This window comes from Geotrypetes seraphini, chromosome 3, assembly GCF_902459505.1.
Source record: "Geotrypetes seraphini chromosome 3, aGeoSer1.1, whole genome shotgun sequence".
Taxonomy (NCBI): domain Eukaryota; kingdom Metazoa; phylum Chordata; class Amphibia; order Gymnophiona; family Dermophiidae; genus Geotrypetes; species Geotrypetes seraphini.
The window spans coordinates 406566187-406581903 of record NC_047086.1 but is presented as its reverse complement, the minus strand read 5'-3'; the positions used below and the strand labels follow the sequence as shown (position 1 = coordinate 406581903).

General features: G+C 44.1%; 1 protein-coding gene across 6 annotated transcripts in view; it reads right to left on the bottom strand.

Annotated features, from left to right (window-relative positions):
• Positions 1 to 2349: 2349 nt before the first annotated feature.
• The window catches only part of LIN9 (lin-9 DREAM MuvB core complex component), a 234035-nt gene continuing 220667 nt past the window's right edge, over positions 2350 to 15717 (bottom strand). For all 6 annotated transcript variants that reach the window (XM_033939856.1, XM_033939857.1, XM_033939858.1 and 3 more), the window contains one exon: positions 2350 to 3590. In XM_033939856.1, coding sequence (XP_033795747.1) covers positions 3485 to 3590 — 106 coding nt within the window. In that variant the 3' untranslated portion in view covers positions 2350 to 3484. The remainder of the gene's footprint in view (positions 3591 to 15717) is intronic.

Genomic DNA, 15717 nt, shown 5'->3' with positions numbered 1-15717 from the left:
ACTAGGGAGCATGCGATGAAACTACGAAGTAGTAGATTTAAAACCGGAGAAAATATTTCTTTACTCAATGTGTAAACAAACTCTGGCATTTGATGCTGGAAAATGCGATGAAATCAGCTTAGCAAGGTTTAAAAAGGTTTGGATAATTTCCTAAAAGGGTTCCGTAACTAAACCACGCTGGACATTGGTGCGACGACAATTGTGTGCAGGGTGTATGTGCTCCGCCGGTCCCACAACTTTAAACCGGTAACGATACCGCTGGGGGGGGGGGAAGCCACCCAGTACATGTAGAAGTCCTCGTGCTCCCGCTGGGGGTTGGTTTGGAGGGGTGAACCCCCCCCCCCCAAGTACACTTAAAAGTTTCATTTTCTGTTAAGTTTTCAGAGTTCGGGAGTTTTTCAGTGTAGGGGGGTTTCCCCCCCCCCAGCACTAAGATAACATGTTTAAAGCAGCAAGACTGGTGGCGCGTCTTTGTCGGAGCACTTTTGCCCTGCGCTCAATTGACGGGTCAGCTCCTAAAAGAGAAGTCCAAGGGCCATTATTGAGAAGGCTCGGGGAAATCCACTGCTTATTCCAAGGAGAAGCAGCCTAAAATCTGGCTTGTTCATTCTTCAGTTATTGCTCAGGCACCGTCAGGAAGGGTGACATTTCACAACAGGCTACCAATTACTGCCACTTACACAGTAGCTATTTGTACGCTTATTGCCGTGGTATTTTTGAAGCTACACACTGCCACACTTATTCTGTCTCTCTTCTTTCCCCTCATCCTCCCTGTCTTGTCGGCTCAGAACCTTGGGGTAACCTTTCTCTCTCTCCTTCTCTTTACATATCCAAACAGACTGCCAAAACCTGTCGTTTCTTTCTCTACAATATCATTAAAATCTGAGCCTTCCTTTCTGAGCGCAGTGCCAAGACTCTCCTCACCTCTCGCCTAGACTACTTCAACCGCTAAACCATCTCTCCCCCCTTCAATCTGTTCAGAATTCTGCTGCACTTCTCGTATGCCGCCAATGTTGCTATGCTCACATTACCCCTCTCCTCAAGACACTTCATTGGTTCCCTGTTTCCACATACAGTTTTAATGTCCCACAAGTGTATTTGCTTTGCAGCTCCTCAGTATCTCTCCTCTGTCTGCACACTCCCCCCACCCCGCACACCACTTACTTGATAAGTCTCTCTTATCGGTACCCTTCTCCTCTATGTCCAAACCCAAATTCTGTCCCTTCTAATTTGCTGCACCGTATGCCTGGAACAAAACTGACTCGTCTCTGGCAGAATTCAAATCCAGATGCAAAACCCATTTCTTGAAGCTACTTTCAATTCTAAACTCTAATTCACCTGCTAAGCGCCAATATCGATCTTGTCTTATTGCCTCAGAAATTCCCCTACATGAGCACTGTGTACAGAAGCTCCTTCTTGTCCAGCTTCTCTGTCTCGACTAGATTGTAAGCTCTTTTGAGCAGGAACTGCAGTATGTCTAGTAGTGCTATAGAAATGATAAGCAGAAGTAAAAGTAAGAGTTTGATAAAGGGTGGGACTCCAGCCTTAAACTGTACAAGACCAATTTCATCATCGAGTGGGTGAGAAAAACTCCTGCAGCTGCTCTCTGTAGTTCTTCCAATGCTACCCAGAGAGAAGCTCCAAGTGACACAACCTTCCAGCCTTGGAGCAACTTAGCTCATTGGCAGCTATTTCATAAGCACCCGGAGATGTAAGACGCACGCAACTTGTAGGGCAAATGAGAAATGTAGTGATGGGAGCAGAATAATTATTCCCACTACAATGAGATGTTTTGGGGGAGGGAGGCAGGGGGGGGCATGAGCAACATGAACACAAGCTTGGGGTTGGAGCAGTTGCAGAGCTAGACCTTCAAAGTCCATATTGGGGGCACAAAAGTTTTTGTTCCCACTTCCCTCCCCTGTTTTCCAGTCCTTGCCCCGACCACAGTTGGTAGGGAACCTCAGCCCAGGAACATGTCTTCCACTAGCAGCCTGGCAGTCACCACAGAGTATGAGTGTGTGTCAGAGGGTCCTGAACCCAAAGTGGAGGCCCAAGGCCCTCCCTGGCTATACCACCAGGCTGGAGGTTCACTACCCTTGCCCTGCAGGCATTACAAAGCAAGACTGATCAGCTCCAGGAAGGAATGTTTTGTTCAAAAAAATGTAAAATATAACAAGGACCCAAAGGAAACAGATTTTGACCTAAATTACATTACAAAAACAAGCACCTACTGCATAGCTGGCCTGACAAAACACAGGGACTTTCTTTGTAATACAGCCCACTCACCCACCTTAATAAATCCTAGAAGTTGTTTGCAGTCCTGTAAATGTCAACTTCCAGAAGTCATTTTATTTAGCGTTTAATTTTTTTTAAGTGAGAATAAAAGATTTATATTTTTTAATTAGCAGAACAAATTCAGGTAAATACAAATTCCACACTAAAGAGCTGCAGTGGCACAATATATTAACAAAGGATACAGAAGCCTGTTTAAACTATACAAAATTTTCAACATGAAAATCCTGTTTTTAAAATTTTCTTTATACATTAACATATAAAAGGCCCCATTTGATGGGGTATCTAAAAATTATTGAACATTCATTCTTGTTCTCTTTTTAGCATCTCTGAACACGCCAAATCTGAGAACAATTACACTCGACATTTTAACAGAGACTTTTTACAAGATGAACATTTGAGACTCTGCTCACAAGCAGCTTTGTACATGTTTTTCAGTTCATAGCACTGGCTGTCCTGGTACAAAAGACAGAACAGCTGAAGAAAGCCTGAAACGACAGCCAGATCAGTCCTACAATTCCTTTCTAATGAAGGGGAGGTAGAGTGAAACTTGCACCATAAAATGCTTCTTCGCTGGCATTTTGTTCCTCTCAGCATCCAGCCAGTTTGTCTCTCATCTAAAGGAGGTCTATAGTGTAGGATAAGAGATCTCGCAGTCATTTTCTGCACAGTCTGAGGGTGATAACCAACACATGCTCGCACTTTTCTCGGTATTGTCAGAATAAAGTCCAGACTGCTGACCATCTTGCATGGGAATTCTAAACCCCCCCACCCGATTTCTATCCTATTTCCTCTCACCCTGCAAAGCCAGGATCAGATCCCCCCTCCCCTTTCTACCAGCTGAACTCCCCTTTTTTTCTCCCCACCAGAATATCTAGGCCAAAAGCCGCCCCCTTCTCTACCAGCAGAGCTGCATGCAGACCACTCATCCAGAGAGCTTCATGCATCCTTCTAGGAAACCAAAGTTGACCAAGGTCCAGCTGAAGCAGTGGACATGGTATTGTCAAACCTACCATCCCTGTGTCACAACCAAAAAAGTGACAAGTAATGCTATCAGCATTTCCAATTTCTGAAGAAGCCAGAAAAAGAAAAAAAAACCAAATGTCTATTTGGCATCCAGATTCTCTGCAAGGAACCAGACTTCTCCGGTGTGCAAGGTCTTGCTTTACAATAGCTTCTCATATGTCTTTGATCAGTCCCGGTTGGTGTTGTTGGCTGCAAAGGCATGTAAGTTTCCCATCTGGCTCAGACCACTCTGAATATGTGCTACATGGATCTCCACGTTATTCTGAAAACAGCTGGATAGATAGAAAAAGATATAAATGAAAGGCTTCATTCAGATAACTAGCCCAAATGTATTCTGTGATGCAATGTGATAAACAGAAACAGAGTTTAGAGACTTAGAGCGCAAATCACATTCTCTAATCTCATAGTACATCAATAGGTATCTTGGATTTTCTTATCGCCACCAAACAATAAGATATTCCAGGTCAGTTAGAAAGCATGTTATGACCATGTAGAAAGAAACTCTGCTAGCTGTTGGGTCCACAGTGACCATCCTGCAACCTCAAAACTATTCATCTGGAGCCATCACCTCAAAAGAAATCACCCCTCCTTGGCTTTAAGTGCTAAAAAAGCTAATCCAACACCTTGCTGAGAAATACATGGTGAAGAGAAGTTACTTACTAGTAGAGAATGACATGGGGAAAAAAAAATCTGTTCCTGTCACTGCCCTGTCCCCTTCACTGCCCTGTCACCGCTATTCCCTTTACCGCCCTGTCACCGCTATTCCCTTTACCACCCCGTCACCGTCAAAGCCATCTCCTTCACCGTCCTGTCTCCGTCACTGCCATCCCATTCACCGCCCCATCCCTGCAGCATCCATACAAGCCTCAGTACTGCAATATTTAGCTTATTCCTTCCTTATAAATCAAAGTCCAGTCTGCTGGCAGGGCTTTGTTTATAAAATTTTTATCAACACAACTAATATACTACTTTATCCTAAAGCAAAAAATAAATAAATAAATAGAAATGTTTTTTTTCTACCTTTACTGCTCCAACAAGAAATCCCGCAGAATTCAACTGTTCGCCTACCCCTCACTAAAGCTCTGTCATCTTAAAAGATTCCTAGACAAAACCTTCGCCTTCCAAGCAGCCAAGATGAACCCATAGATCACCCAAATGATTCTAGAGGCTCCCACTTACCTCGATTTCAGAAAAACACTCAAAACTTATCTATTCAACAAACAAGCCCCGTAACGCCACCTCTCCGGAATTACCTGGCCACACGCTCGACCCTTTCCCCCCCCTTTATTGATCGCTGTCTTCCAGCTCCCCTACCCTCCTCCTTCGTAAGGCGGAAGTCATTATGCCATTGTATAGATCCATGGTGAGGCCCCACCTGGAATACTGTGTGCAATTCTGGAGGCCGCATTATCGCAAGGATGTGCTGAGACTGGAGTCGGTGCAAAGAATGGCCACCCGGATGATCTCGGGACTCAAGGATCTACCATACGAAAAACGGCTTGACAAATTACAGCTATACTCGCTCGAGGAGCGCAGAGAGAGGGGGGACATGATCGAGACGTTCAAGTATCTTACGGGCCGCATCGAGGCGGAGGAAGATATCTTCTTTTTCAAGGGTCCCACGACAACAAGAGGGCATCCGTTGAAAATCAGGGGCGGGAAACTACGAGGTGACACCAGGAAATTCTTTTTCACTGAAAGAGTGGTTGATCGCTGGAATAGTCTTCCACTACAGGTGATTGAGGCCAGCAGCGTGCCTGATTTTAAGGCCAAATGGGATCGGCACATGGGATCTATTCACAGGGTAAAGGTAGGGGAGGGACATTAAGGTGGGCAGACTAGATGGGCCGTGGGCCCTTATCTGCCGTCTATTTCTAGGTTTCTATGTTCTTCCTCATCAGCCAAGTTCGGTTAAAGTTGTTGTAAAATCGGCCGGTTCGGCCCAGCCCCCCCCCCCTCTACTGATCTCGTTCTTCCTTCTCTCCTTCCCTCTTCCGCTTCATCAGCCATGTTTGGCTGAAGGTGTTGTAAATCCAATACATTGTTTGTAAATCGGCATGTCAATGCGGATCCTAATGTAATTGCTGTGAACCGCCTAGAACTCGTTGGGCATGGCGGTATATATGAATAAAATTATTATTATTATTTGTTGTCTGGTTTCTGCTTTCCTCATCTTCTCATTCAATTCCTTCCATCTACTGTCTGTCTTCTCTCTGCGTCTTCCATTTGCTCTGTTACTGTGCCTCTCCCTTCACCCCCCCCAATTGGTCTGACACCCATCTTCTTCCCTCCGCTCCCCCATAGTCTGGCATCTGTCTTCTTCCCTTCCAGCGTCTTCTCCCCACTCTGTCTTCCACATTTCCCTTCAGCATCTGTTCCTCTCCACCCTCCTTCAACGTCTGTTCTATTTCGTTCCACCACCACCCTTCTCTCCCTCCTTCACCATCTGTTCCTTTCTACCACCCTTCAGCTCCCCTCGCGCGGACTAACTATCTATCTCCCTCCCTCTTACCTTCGTGGTGCGTTACAATGTAATTTGTGCAAGCCGCTGGAGCCTGAGAACTTGGTCCCCATCCCATCCCCACAAACCAACTCGCTTCTGTGTTCCTATTTTCCCCATTTCTAATATCTCCCTTATGTATCTGGCATTGCCCCACCCTGTGTCCATATACCATCCCCAAGGCATGTAACATAGAAACATAGAAAATGATGGCAGAAAAGGGCCACAGCCCATCAAGTCTGCCCACTCTAATGATCCACCCCCCTAACTTCTTCCCCCAAGAGATCCCACATGCCTATCCCACTTTCTCTTAAAATCTGGTACGCTGCTGGCTTCAATTATCTGCAGTGGAAGATCATTCCAATGATCAACCACCCTTTCGGTGAAGAAATACTTCCTGGTGTCGCCATGAAATTTCCCGCCCCTGATTTTCAGTGGATGCCCTCTTGTGGCTGTGGGTCCGATGCCCTCTTGTGGCCGTGGGTCCTTTAAGAAAAAAGATATCATCTTCCACCTCAATACGGCCCGTGATGTATTTGAACGTCTCAATCATGTCTCCCCTCTCTCTACGTTCCTCGAGTGAGTATAGCTGCAATTTACTCAGCCTTTCCTCATACGGGAGATCCTTAAGTCCTGAGACCATCCTGGTGGCCATTCGCTGAACCGATTTAGCTTTCAGCACATCTTTTTGGTAATGTGGCCTCCAGAATTGTACACAATATTCCAGATGAGGTCTCACCATGGATCTGTACAACGGCATTATGACTTCAGGCTTCCGGCTGACGAAACTTCTACGGATACAACCCATCATTTGTCTAGCCTTGGATGAAGCTTTCTCCACTTGATTGTCAGTTTTCATGTCTTCACTAATGATCACTCCTAAGTCTCGTTCTGCTGCAGTCCTAGCTAAGGTCTCACCATTTAGGGTGTAAGTTCTGCACGGATTTTTGCTACCTAGGTGCATGACCTTACACTCTTTGGCATTGAAGCTTAGTTGAATCAAAAATAAGCCCCTCACATTCAATAACGTCAAAATAATATAATAATAAAAATGGAAAAGCAAAAAAATGTAAATGTCAGAAATAGACTTATAAACAATTTACAAAACTTTATTCATTTCAGAAATATTATAATATGAAAAGTATCATTAACTTAATAAGACTATTATAAAATCAGTATAAAGATATAAAAAAGACTCAAGCCCCACTAGCAAAAAAATGTAAGCTTCATGATCATGAATGAAAAAGGGATCCCAATAGCAAAAGTTTCCACCCTTTACACACTTTTAAATCTAGAAAATATCATCTATATAAACCAAGAAGAGTGCTCAGAAGCAAAAGCATCAGTAGTAGAATGAATAGATACAATTTTAAATATATAAAACAAACATGTATGGTAGCATAACAGCTTAAAAGATGCAAAAACGATTACATTCAATAACAGTTACAGACAAAGCGAACACAGGCAAAAAAAGCACATGAAAGGGTCACCTGACAATCAAGTGAAAATATCATGCAAAAAATAAAGAGTTCAATCAGGTAAAAAGTGAGAACAAGTTCAGGCAAAATCCGAACAAAAAGAGAATTTAAAGCAAATGTCCTGAAAGCAAAGCAAGTCCAAAAAAAAGAACCAAAGAAAGAAACAAAGTCCTTAGAATCCTAGGACTGAAAATCCTGTATACTAAAGTCTTTGACGTAAGGTACACCTGGATACAGACTTTAGTATACAGGATTTTCAGTCCTAGGATTCTAAGGACTTTGTTTCTTTTTTTTTGGACTTGATTTGCTTTCAGGACATTTGCTTTCAATTCTCTTTTTGTTCGGATTTTGCCTGAACTTGTTCTCACTTTTTACCTGATTGAACTCTTTATTTTTTGCATGATATTTTCACTTGATTGTCAGATGACCCTTTCATGTGCTTTTTTTTGCCTGTGTTCGCTTTGTCTGTAACTGTTATTGAATGTAATCGTTTTTGCATCTTTTAAGCTGTTATGCTACCATACATGTTTGTTTTATATATTTAAAATTGTATCTATTCATTCTACTACTGATGCTTTTGCTTCTGAGCACTCTTCTTGGTTTATATAGATAATATTTTCTAGATTTAAAAGCGTTTAAAGGGTGGAAACTTTTGCTATTGGGATCCCTTTTTCATTCATGATCATGAAGCTTACATTTTTTTGCTAGTGGGGCTTGAGTCTTTTATATATCTTTATACTGATTTTATAATAGTCTTATTAAGTTAATGATACTTTTCATATTATAATATTTCTGAAATGAATAAAGTTTTGTAAATTGTTTATAAGTCTATTTCTGACATTTACACTTTTTTGCTTTTCCATTTTTATTATTATATTATTTTGACGTTATTGAATGTGAGGGGCTTATTTTTGATTCAACTAGTTTTTGCCCTTCTTATTTGTACACTAATCTTTTTCTCTCTTTTTCTTGATTGAAGCTTAGTTGCCAAGTCAAGGACCAATGTTCCAGTAAGAGTAGGTCCCGCATCATACTGTCGGGCAATGTATGAATGTCCCCTTTATGTCTCTGTCCCTATGCCCCCATGCACATAATTTCCCCTTTGTTTCTGTTACCTTCCTGTGTCCAGATTTCCCCTCTCTTCCTCTTCCACACCAATGTGTCTCGCTTCTTTCCCTCTTTCCCCTCCCTCCCCTCCGCTTCCAGCATCTGGCTCACCTGACTGCCGTCCCCTTTCTTTCCTGCTGTGGGTTTCTTTCTCTCCCTCTTCATCCCCTTGGCCCAGAATCTCTTTTCCTTTCACTCCCTCCTTCCTAGTGTGAGCAGCCCCCTTCCGCCCGTCTAGCTCCCTCCCTCCACCTCACCTTAGATGCCGAGTTTGACGACTTTCTTTTTCACCCAGCCACACACGCGGCTGCTCCAGTTGTTCAATCTTCTCCTCTGACGCAACCGGAAATAGGAAGTTGCAGGAGAGGAGAAGATTGAACAACTGGAGCAGCAATCAACTGGAGCAGCTGCACGTATGCGGCTTTTTGAAAGTGTGCGGCAGGGTGAAAACGAAAGTCGGCAAACTCGGCATCTAAGGTGAGGTGGCAGGAGGGAGATGGCGGAACGCTGCGATCGGGCGGGTGAAGGCTGCTGGACTGCGCGATCCGTGACTGCCTCACTGTGGAGACAAGACCATTTACCGCTCCACGGGGCGGTAAATGGCCTTGTCCCCATCCCCGCAGCGACCACTATTTTTTCTCTCCCCGTTTTGGCGGGTTACCCGCGGTAATAACCGTGTCATTCTCTACTTACTAGTAAGCAGGCATTCCCAGAGGATAGCAGGCCAAATATTCTCACATCCAGGTGACATCATTGATGGAGCCTGGTGTAGTGCATGGCTAGCTTAAAATATGCAACATATTCTAACCGCACCACCCAATGTTTGAGCAGTGTTCTTCAGTCCTATATTGTAGCTTGTTGAATACAACTCCAAAGGGAGATGGGGAGGGTATTGGAAGATTAGGTTTATACCTTCGATAATCTTGTTAGTCCCAGGAGGATTCCATACGTTAGGTCAGGGATAGGGAACTCCGGTCCTTGAGAGCCGTATTCCAGTCGGGTTTTCAGGATTTCCCCAATGAATATGCATTGAAAGCAGTGCATGCAAATAGATCTCATGCATATTCATTGGGGAAATCCTGTAAACCTGACTGGAATACGGCTCTCGAGGACCGGAGTTCCCTACCCATGTGCTAGGTGTTCAATCCCAAACCGCAGTCTGGGTATTGCAGAATTCCACAACTTTTCTGAGCACATACCATATTTCCCCATATATAGGCGGCCTATGCAGCGATTGTAAATCATCCCCCCTCCATCCCCAGTACCTTTTTCGGAGCCCCCTGGATGGCGAATCTACAGCGGTGAAGGGCAGCCGCGATCTCTATAGCATCGGGCCTGCCCCCGCACCGCTTGACTGGGTGGCTGACATCAGTTCTTGTGAGTCTCGTGAGAGCTGATGTCGGCCATTTAGTGGGCGGTGTGGGGGCAGGCTGGATGCTGAAGAGATCGCAGCTGCACTGCACCGCTGGAGATTCGCCGTCCAGGGGTACTGAAAAAGGTACTGAGCTGGGGAGAGGAAAATTTTTAAAAGGCAGGGGAGGTACCAGAAGATAAGCCATGGCTAATACCATGGGGCGGCTTATCTTCTGGTTTTTAAACATAGGCCGCCCTTTTCTGCGGCCTATGCAGCGGGACGGCGGGAAATACGGTACTTCACCCCCTTTAGCCTGAGAGCTGGTGAACAAATCCAGTTAAGTCCCAAAACTAACTCATTTTTCAGCTATTCTCTGTATTTTTGCCCTTTCGTTTCTCCATACCATTGCACGGGTTTCTGACGTCACTATATTGAGCCTATTTCTTCACTCTGGTTATTCCCGTGGCATTTTTTGCTTCATCTTTGCTAAGCTACGTGCTTTGCAAAACGGGCACCATTCAGCATATGTAAGTACAACTGGCATTTTCCCTAGCTTTGTTTTTATAGTGTTTTCTCTGACCGTTTGGTTTTCCAACTGTCACATTTTTTTGCGATCCATCATTATAGTGGATTGAATAGGATAACTGAGTTTATTGATGTATAGTGATGTTTTGGTATCAAGCGGGTGTTGTGAAGCTACAAAAAATTTTGTTTTTTCTGAGTTAAGTTTCAATCTGAATTCTGTCATCCATTGCTCCATCAAATTTAGTACTTGTGTTGCTTTGGGAGTGATTTCCGAGAGAGTTAGTGAATGGGATAATGATCGTGAAGTCATCTGCGTAGCTAAATAATTTTAACCTCAGCTGGGACAATTGCGCACCTAATGAAGACATGTAGATATTGAAAAGCAATGGGGATAGTGGTGACCCTTGCGGCACGCCAGATGGATTGCTCCAGGTAACAGAGAGGTCGTAATTGAAACGTACTTGATAGGTGTGAGACATAAGGAAATCTCGAAACCAGTCTAGCACCTCTGCTCTGATACCAATTGCATCTAAGCATTGTAGCAGTTTTCCATGGTCTACTAAGTCAAACGCATAGCTCATTTCGAATTGCATGATCAGGGCGTTAAGTCCCTTACTGAACAGGACACGTAAGTTATCCAAGATAGCCGCAATTACTGTCTTGATGCTGAACAAAGGTCTAAAACCAGATTGAGTTTCATGTAAGAGAGAGAATTGATTGATTAATTGGATATGTACCAGTCCTTCCATGAGTTTTACAATAAATGGAATTGATGCTACTGGTCTGTAGTTGGTGACTAGTGCTGAAGATTCTTTGCTATTTTTTGGAATTGGGGTTATTATTATGTGGCCATTGTTAGTGAAGAATTTTCCATTTTTTAGATTATCGGTTAAATAATTTAGCAAAGATAGTTTAAAGTTTAATGGAGCTGCTTTCATAATTTCTGTGGGACATGAGTCCAAAACACAATATGATTTTGAATACTTGTTATATAATTTGATCTGAGAGGGAATGGATGAAATGCATACAGGAAGTGATTTGTCCATTCCAGTAGAAAAGCATCTGCCTCAAGGTGATGAGAATATATCCTGAAGCAGAACTGAGGCAGTTTGTGTTTGTGGGGAGTTGCAAAGAGATCTATCTGAGGAGTCCCCCACTGAGAAAAAATGTGATGAAGAGGCGAGCAATTGAGTGTCCATTTGTGAGGTTGCAGAAGACGACTCAATTTGTCCGCCAAACAGTTTTTCGCCCCTTGGAAAAAGATAGCTTTCAGGAAGGTGTTGTGGAGGATTGCCCAGTCCCAAACCTTCAGAGCTTCTTGACACGGTGACTTGGTCGTGAAGAAGATACTGAAAAGCTTTGAGAGCATTGAATATCGCTCTGAGTTCCAACAGACTGATGTGACACTGATGATCTGTGCTGGACCAGTGGCCTTGAGTACAGAGACCATCGAAATGAGCCCCCAAAGCATAGCTCGAGGAATCTGTCATGAGGACTGTCAGCATAGCTATTGCTAGCAATCAGCATTTTCAGTTGGCATAACTAATGTCATCAAAGGCCTATGGGAAATTATATCAATCTGACTCTGGAATGTTGATGCAGAATTCTGGGCTCCTGCACAGAATTCACATACATTAATCATCCAGCCAGATTGGATTGTTTATCAAGAAGATAGGCTGCTTGAATGGGACAAAGAAGCCAGAGACTAATCCCATCTACCATGCCTGCAAGTATCACACCCTCCTTATCAATTAAACTAACCATTGTTTCAAACAGTTTACAAATTCTAAACAGAAAAATACTGGGAAATACAGGAGTTTCTATATTCAGAATAAGATTCCAAGCTATAAAAGCCTCCTCTCTGCAACACACATGAATCTATCTCTTTCTCTGTCTATCTCTCTGTCTATCATTCTCTTTATCTCTGGAACCCGAAGCTTAGACCATCACCCCCCTCTCTTGGCTCTGGTCTCTCTTGCTAGCTTGGGGCATCACCCTCCCCACCCCCCTTTCTCTCTCTTTCTTTGTGTGTTCTCTCTCATTCACAAGAACACAGAAGCAGTCTCTGTAATTGTAACTTTTATGAATGTAATTGTAACTTTTATGAATCCTACTTTTTTGTATGCCTATTTCTATAATATATTCTTTATGCAATCACCTCTGGCTGTGCTTCTCATTTGATTCTACTCCTGGTGAATCTTCGTTGAGGGAATTGAACCTGGGACCTGGCGTTTGTAAGGGCGCCTCTCACGTAACCCCTACAACCTAACATTCTGGGACCTGGCGTTTCAAACCTTACATTTTGGGGGCTCATCTCGGTCTTTCCTGATGATTTCAACTGGGTAAGAAGAATTCAATTTTATTTTTTTCTTGTAGGCACTGTGCAATAGGATTATTAGCTGCCTAAGACAAGGTGAGAGATGGTATTTTCCACTTAAAAGACCTCGTGCAGTATAGACAGAGTGAGATAGAAATCAAAAGACCTTGGAAAACCCTTAGATGGATTGTACTTTACCTTACAAGGACCTTCTGATGAGGGGGTGTTTGAAACAGCAATCCTCTAGAGAGATTGGCAGAGAGGATCCACCAGCGGAGAGATTGTCTCAAAGAAGGAGTGACTGTAATGTGTCGAGAGAGTGGTTCGCAAGCCTGCATCCACTGAGATGCCAGGGTCCACTGAGGAATTCTGAGGTGAAGTCTGGCAAAAGGAGTCACGTGCACTGTGGAGGCCATGTGACCTAGTAGGATCATCATGTGTCTCGCTGAGATTGAAGAGCGGGAAGACACTGCATGACAGAGTTGAAGAAGAGCATCCAGACGTTGTTGAGGAAGGAATGCTCTGAGTTGGATAGTGTCCAGAACAGCTCCGATGAACTGTAGATTCTGAGAGGGCTGAAGTTGGGATTTGGGGAAGTTGATTTCGAATCCCAAGCTTTGTAGGAACCACATAGTCCGTTGGGTCGCTACAATAACCCCCCGAGATGTTGAATCTTTGATGAGCCAGTCGTCTAGGTAGGGAAACATCTGAAGACCATGGTTCCTTAGAGCTACTGCTACCACCACCAGGCACTTGGTGAACACTCTGGGAGATGAAGCCATGCCAAAGGGTAGCACTCTGTATTGGTAATGCAGATTCCCCACCCTAATAGACCCCAACACAATCCCACCCCCAAATCTGATCTTGTAAACTGTTAACCACCAATCTCTAACTATGAATGTTCCATTCAATTTGTAGAATCTTTCTAATTCATTGTAAACCGCATAGAACTTCACGGTCCTGCGGTATATAAACTGTTGTTATTATTATTATTAAATCTGAGGTACTGACAGGAGGTTGGATGAATGAGGATGCGAGTATAAGCCTCCTTGAGATCTAGAGAACATAACCAATCGTTCTGATCTAGAAGGAGGTAAAGGGACGCCAGGGCCAACATGCAAAATTTTTCTTTGACTAAAAATTTGTTGAGAGCCATGAGATCCAAAATGGGTCACAGATCGCCTGTCTTCTTCAGAACTAGGAAGTAACAAGAGTAAAACCCCCTGCTCTGCTGTTCCAGAGGAACTTCTTCGATGTCACGGAGATGAAGCAGAGCTTGAGCTTCCTTAAGAAGAAGGGCGGTCTGGGATGGACTGGAAGGATACTCTCTTGGAGGCAGATCTGGAGGAACCTGAGTGAAATGAAGAGAGTATCCTTCCCTGATTATTGACAGCACCCAGAGGTTGGATGTAATGGTCTCCCAGCGATGGTAAAAATGAAGGAGATGACTGCTTATGGGGAGAAGGGAGGACAGAGGCAGAACGATGGAGGTTATGCTCTGTTTTAAACAGTCAAAAAGGCTGCGCAGCCTTAGGCGCAGAAGAACGCTGAGGTTTCTGTTGCTTCTGCTGCTGTTGTTTCTTGGGAGGTGCTCGAGTGTAAGGAGCCGCCCTTGGAGTATAACACCTCTGAAAAACTGGAGTCGGGTGTGAAGGTTTTGCAGGAGCTGGCTTTGGCTTGACAATGGAAGCAAAGGACTTTTCATGTTCAGACAATTTCTTAGTGGCAGCCTCTATGGATTCATCAAAGAGGTCATTACCTTCACAAGGAATGTTGGTCCTGAAGATTAGGATCCATGTCAATGGTGCGAAGCCAGGCCAAGCGGCGCATGGCTACAGAGAAAGCAGTAGCCCTAGCAGACAGTTCAAAGGCATCATAAGATGACTGGAGAAGATGCAATTTGAGTTGTGACAAAGTAGCAGTGACTTCTTGGAACTCAAAATGCCTATGTTGATCCAGGTTCTGGAGAAAGCCTGGAAGAATATCAATGAGGAACTTGAGATAAGTAAAGAAGATAAAATGGTAGTTGAGGACTTTGGAGGACATCATAGCATTTTGATAAAGACGACGTCCGAACTTGTCCATGGTCTTACCCTCTCTTCCAGGAGGAACTGTAGCATAGACCCTGGAAGAATGGGTTCTTTTCAAAGATGACTCCACAAGGAGGGATTGGTGAGATAACTGTGAATTCTCAAACCCTTTGCAATGTAGAGTTCTATACCTCGAGTCCAACTTGCCTGGAACAGCAAGTATAACATAATGAGTCTCCAAATATCTTTTGAAAGTTTGAGACAAAAGCTTATGAAGAGGAAGCTTAAGTGACTCTGCAGGAGGTTGAGGCAGATGCATGACCTCGAGATACTCCTTAGAGTATTTAGAACCAGCATCTAATTGAATTTCCAAGTCATCAGCCATCTGACGAAGGAAGGAGAGCTGATCTGCCAGGGCCTTGCCTCGAGAGGGACTTGATGACCTCGAGGCGCCTTGAGTGGAGAATGAAGGCGAAGTCTCTCTGGAAAAGTGGCAATCCACAAAATATGGAGACTTGGAGTAGGCAATGGAAGCGGCGACCCTGATCAAGGAGTTGGAGGCCTCGAAGAACTGGAAGGTCTGGAATGAGGTCTAGACGAGGAAGGCTGCTCTTTGGAATAAGACCTGCACCTTGATGAAGGCCTCGATCGACAATGAATGATGCCTGGAAGCAGGTCTCGAGTAGGATTGAGGAGACTTTGCCCTATGTATGGAAATGGGCAATGTTGCTGGTGAATGAATAGGGCTGGAAGCTGTAAATCGAAACTCAGTGGTTTGGATCAAGGAATCTCGAAGCACTCCCAAAGACTCTGCTCCTTGTATGGAGTGTGAGGATTCCTGTTGAGACACTCGCAAAGAATCTACTCCTTGCATCGAGTGTGTAGATGCCAGGCCAGACACTTGCAAAAACTCTGCTCCTTGCATAGAGTGTGAAGCTTCAGCTCGAGGCACAAGCAGGGACTTGACCTCGCGGGAGACTGCTGATTGCCCAGGCTAGATTACAGGAGGCATTGTCAAGGCAGAACCATATTTGCTCAGTAATTGAACAAATTGCTACTCTAGCATGGTCTGGAGAGAAGCCTGCAAA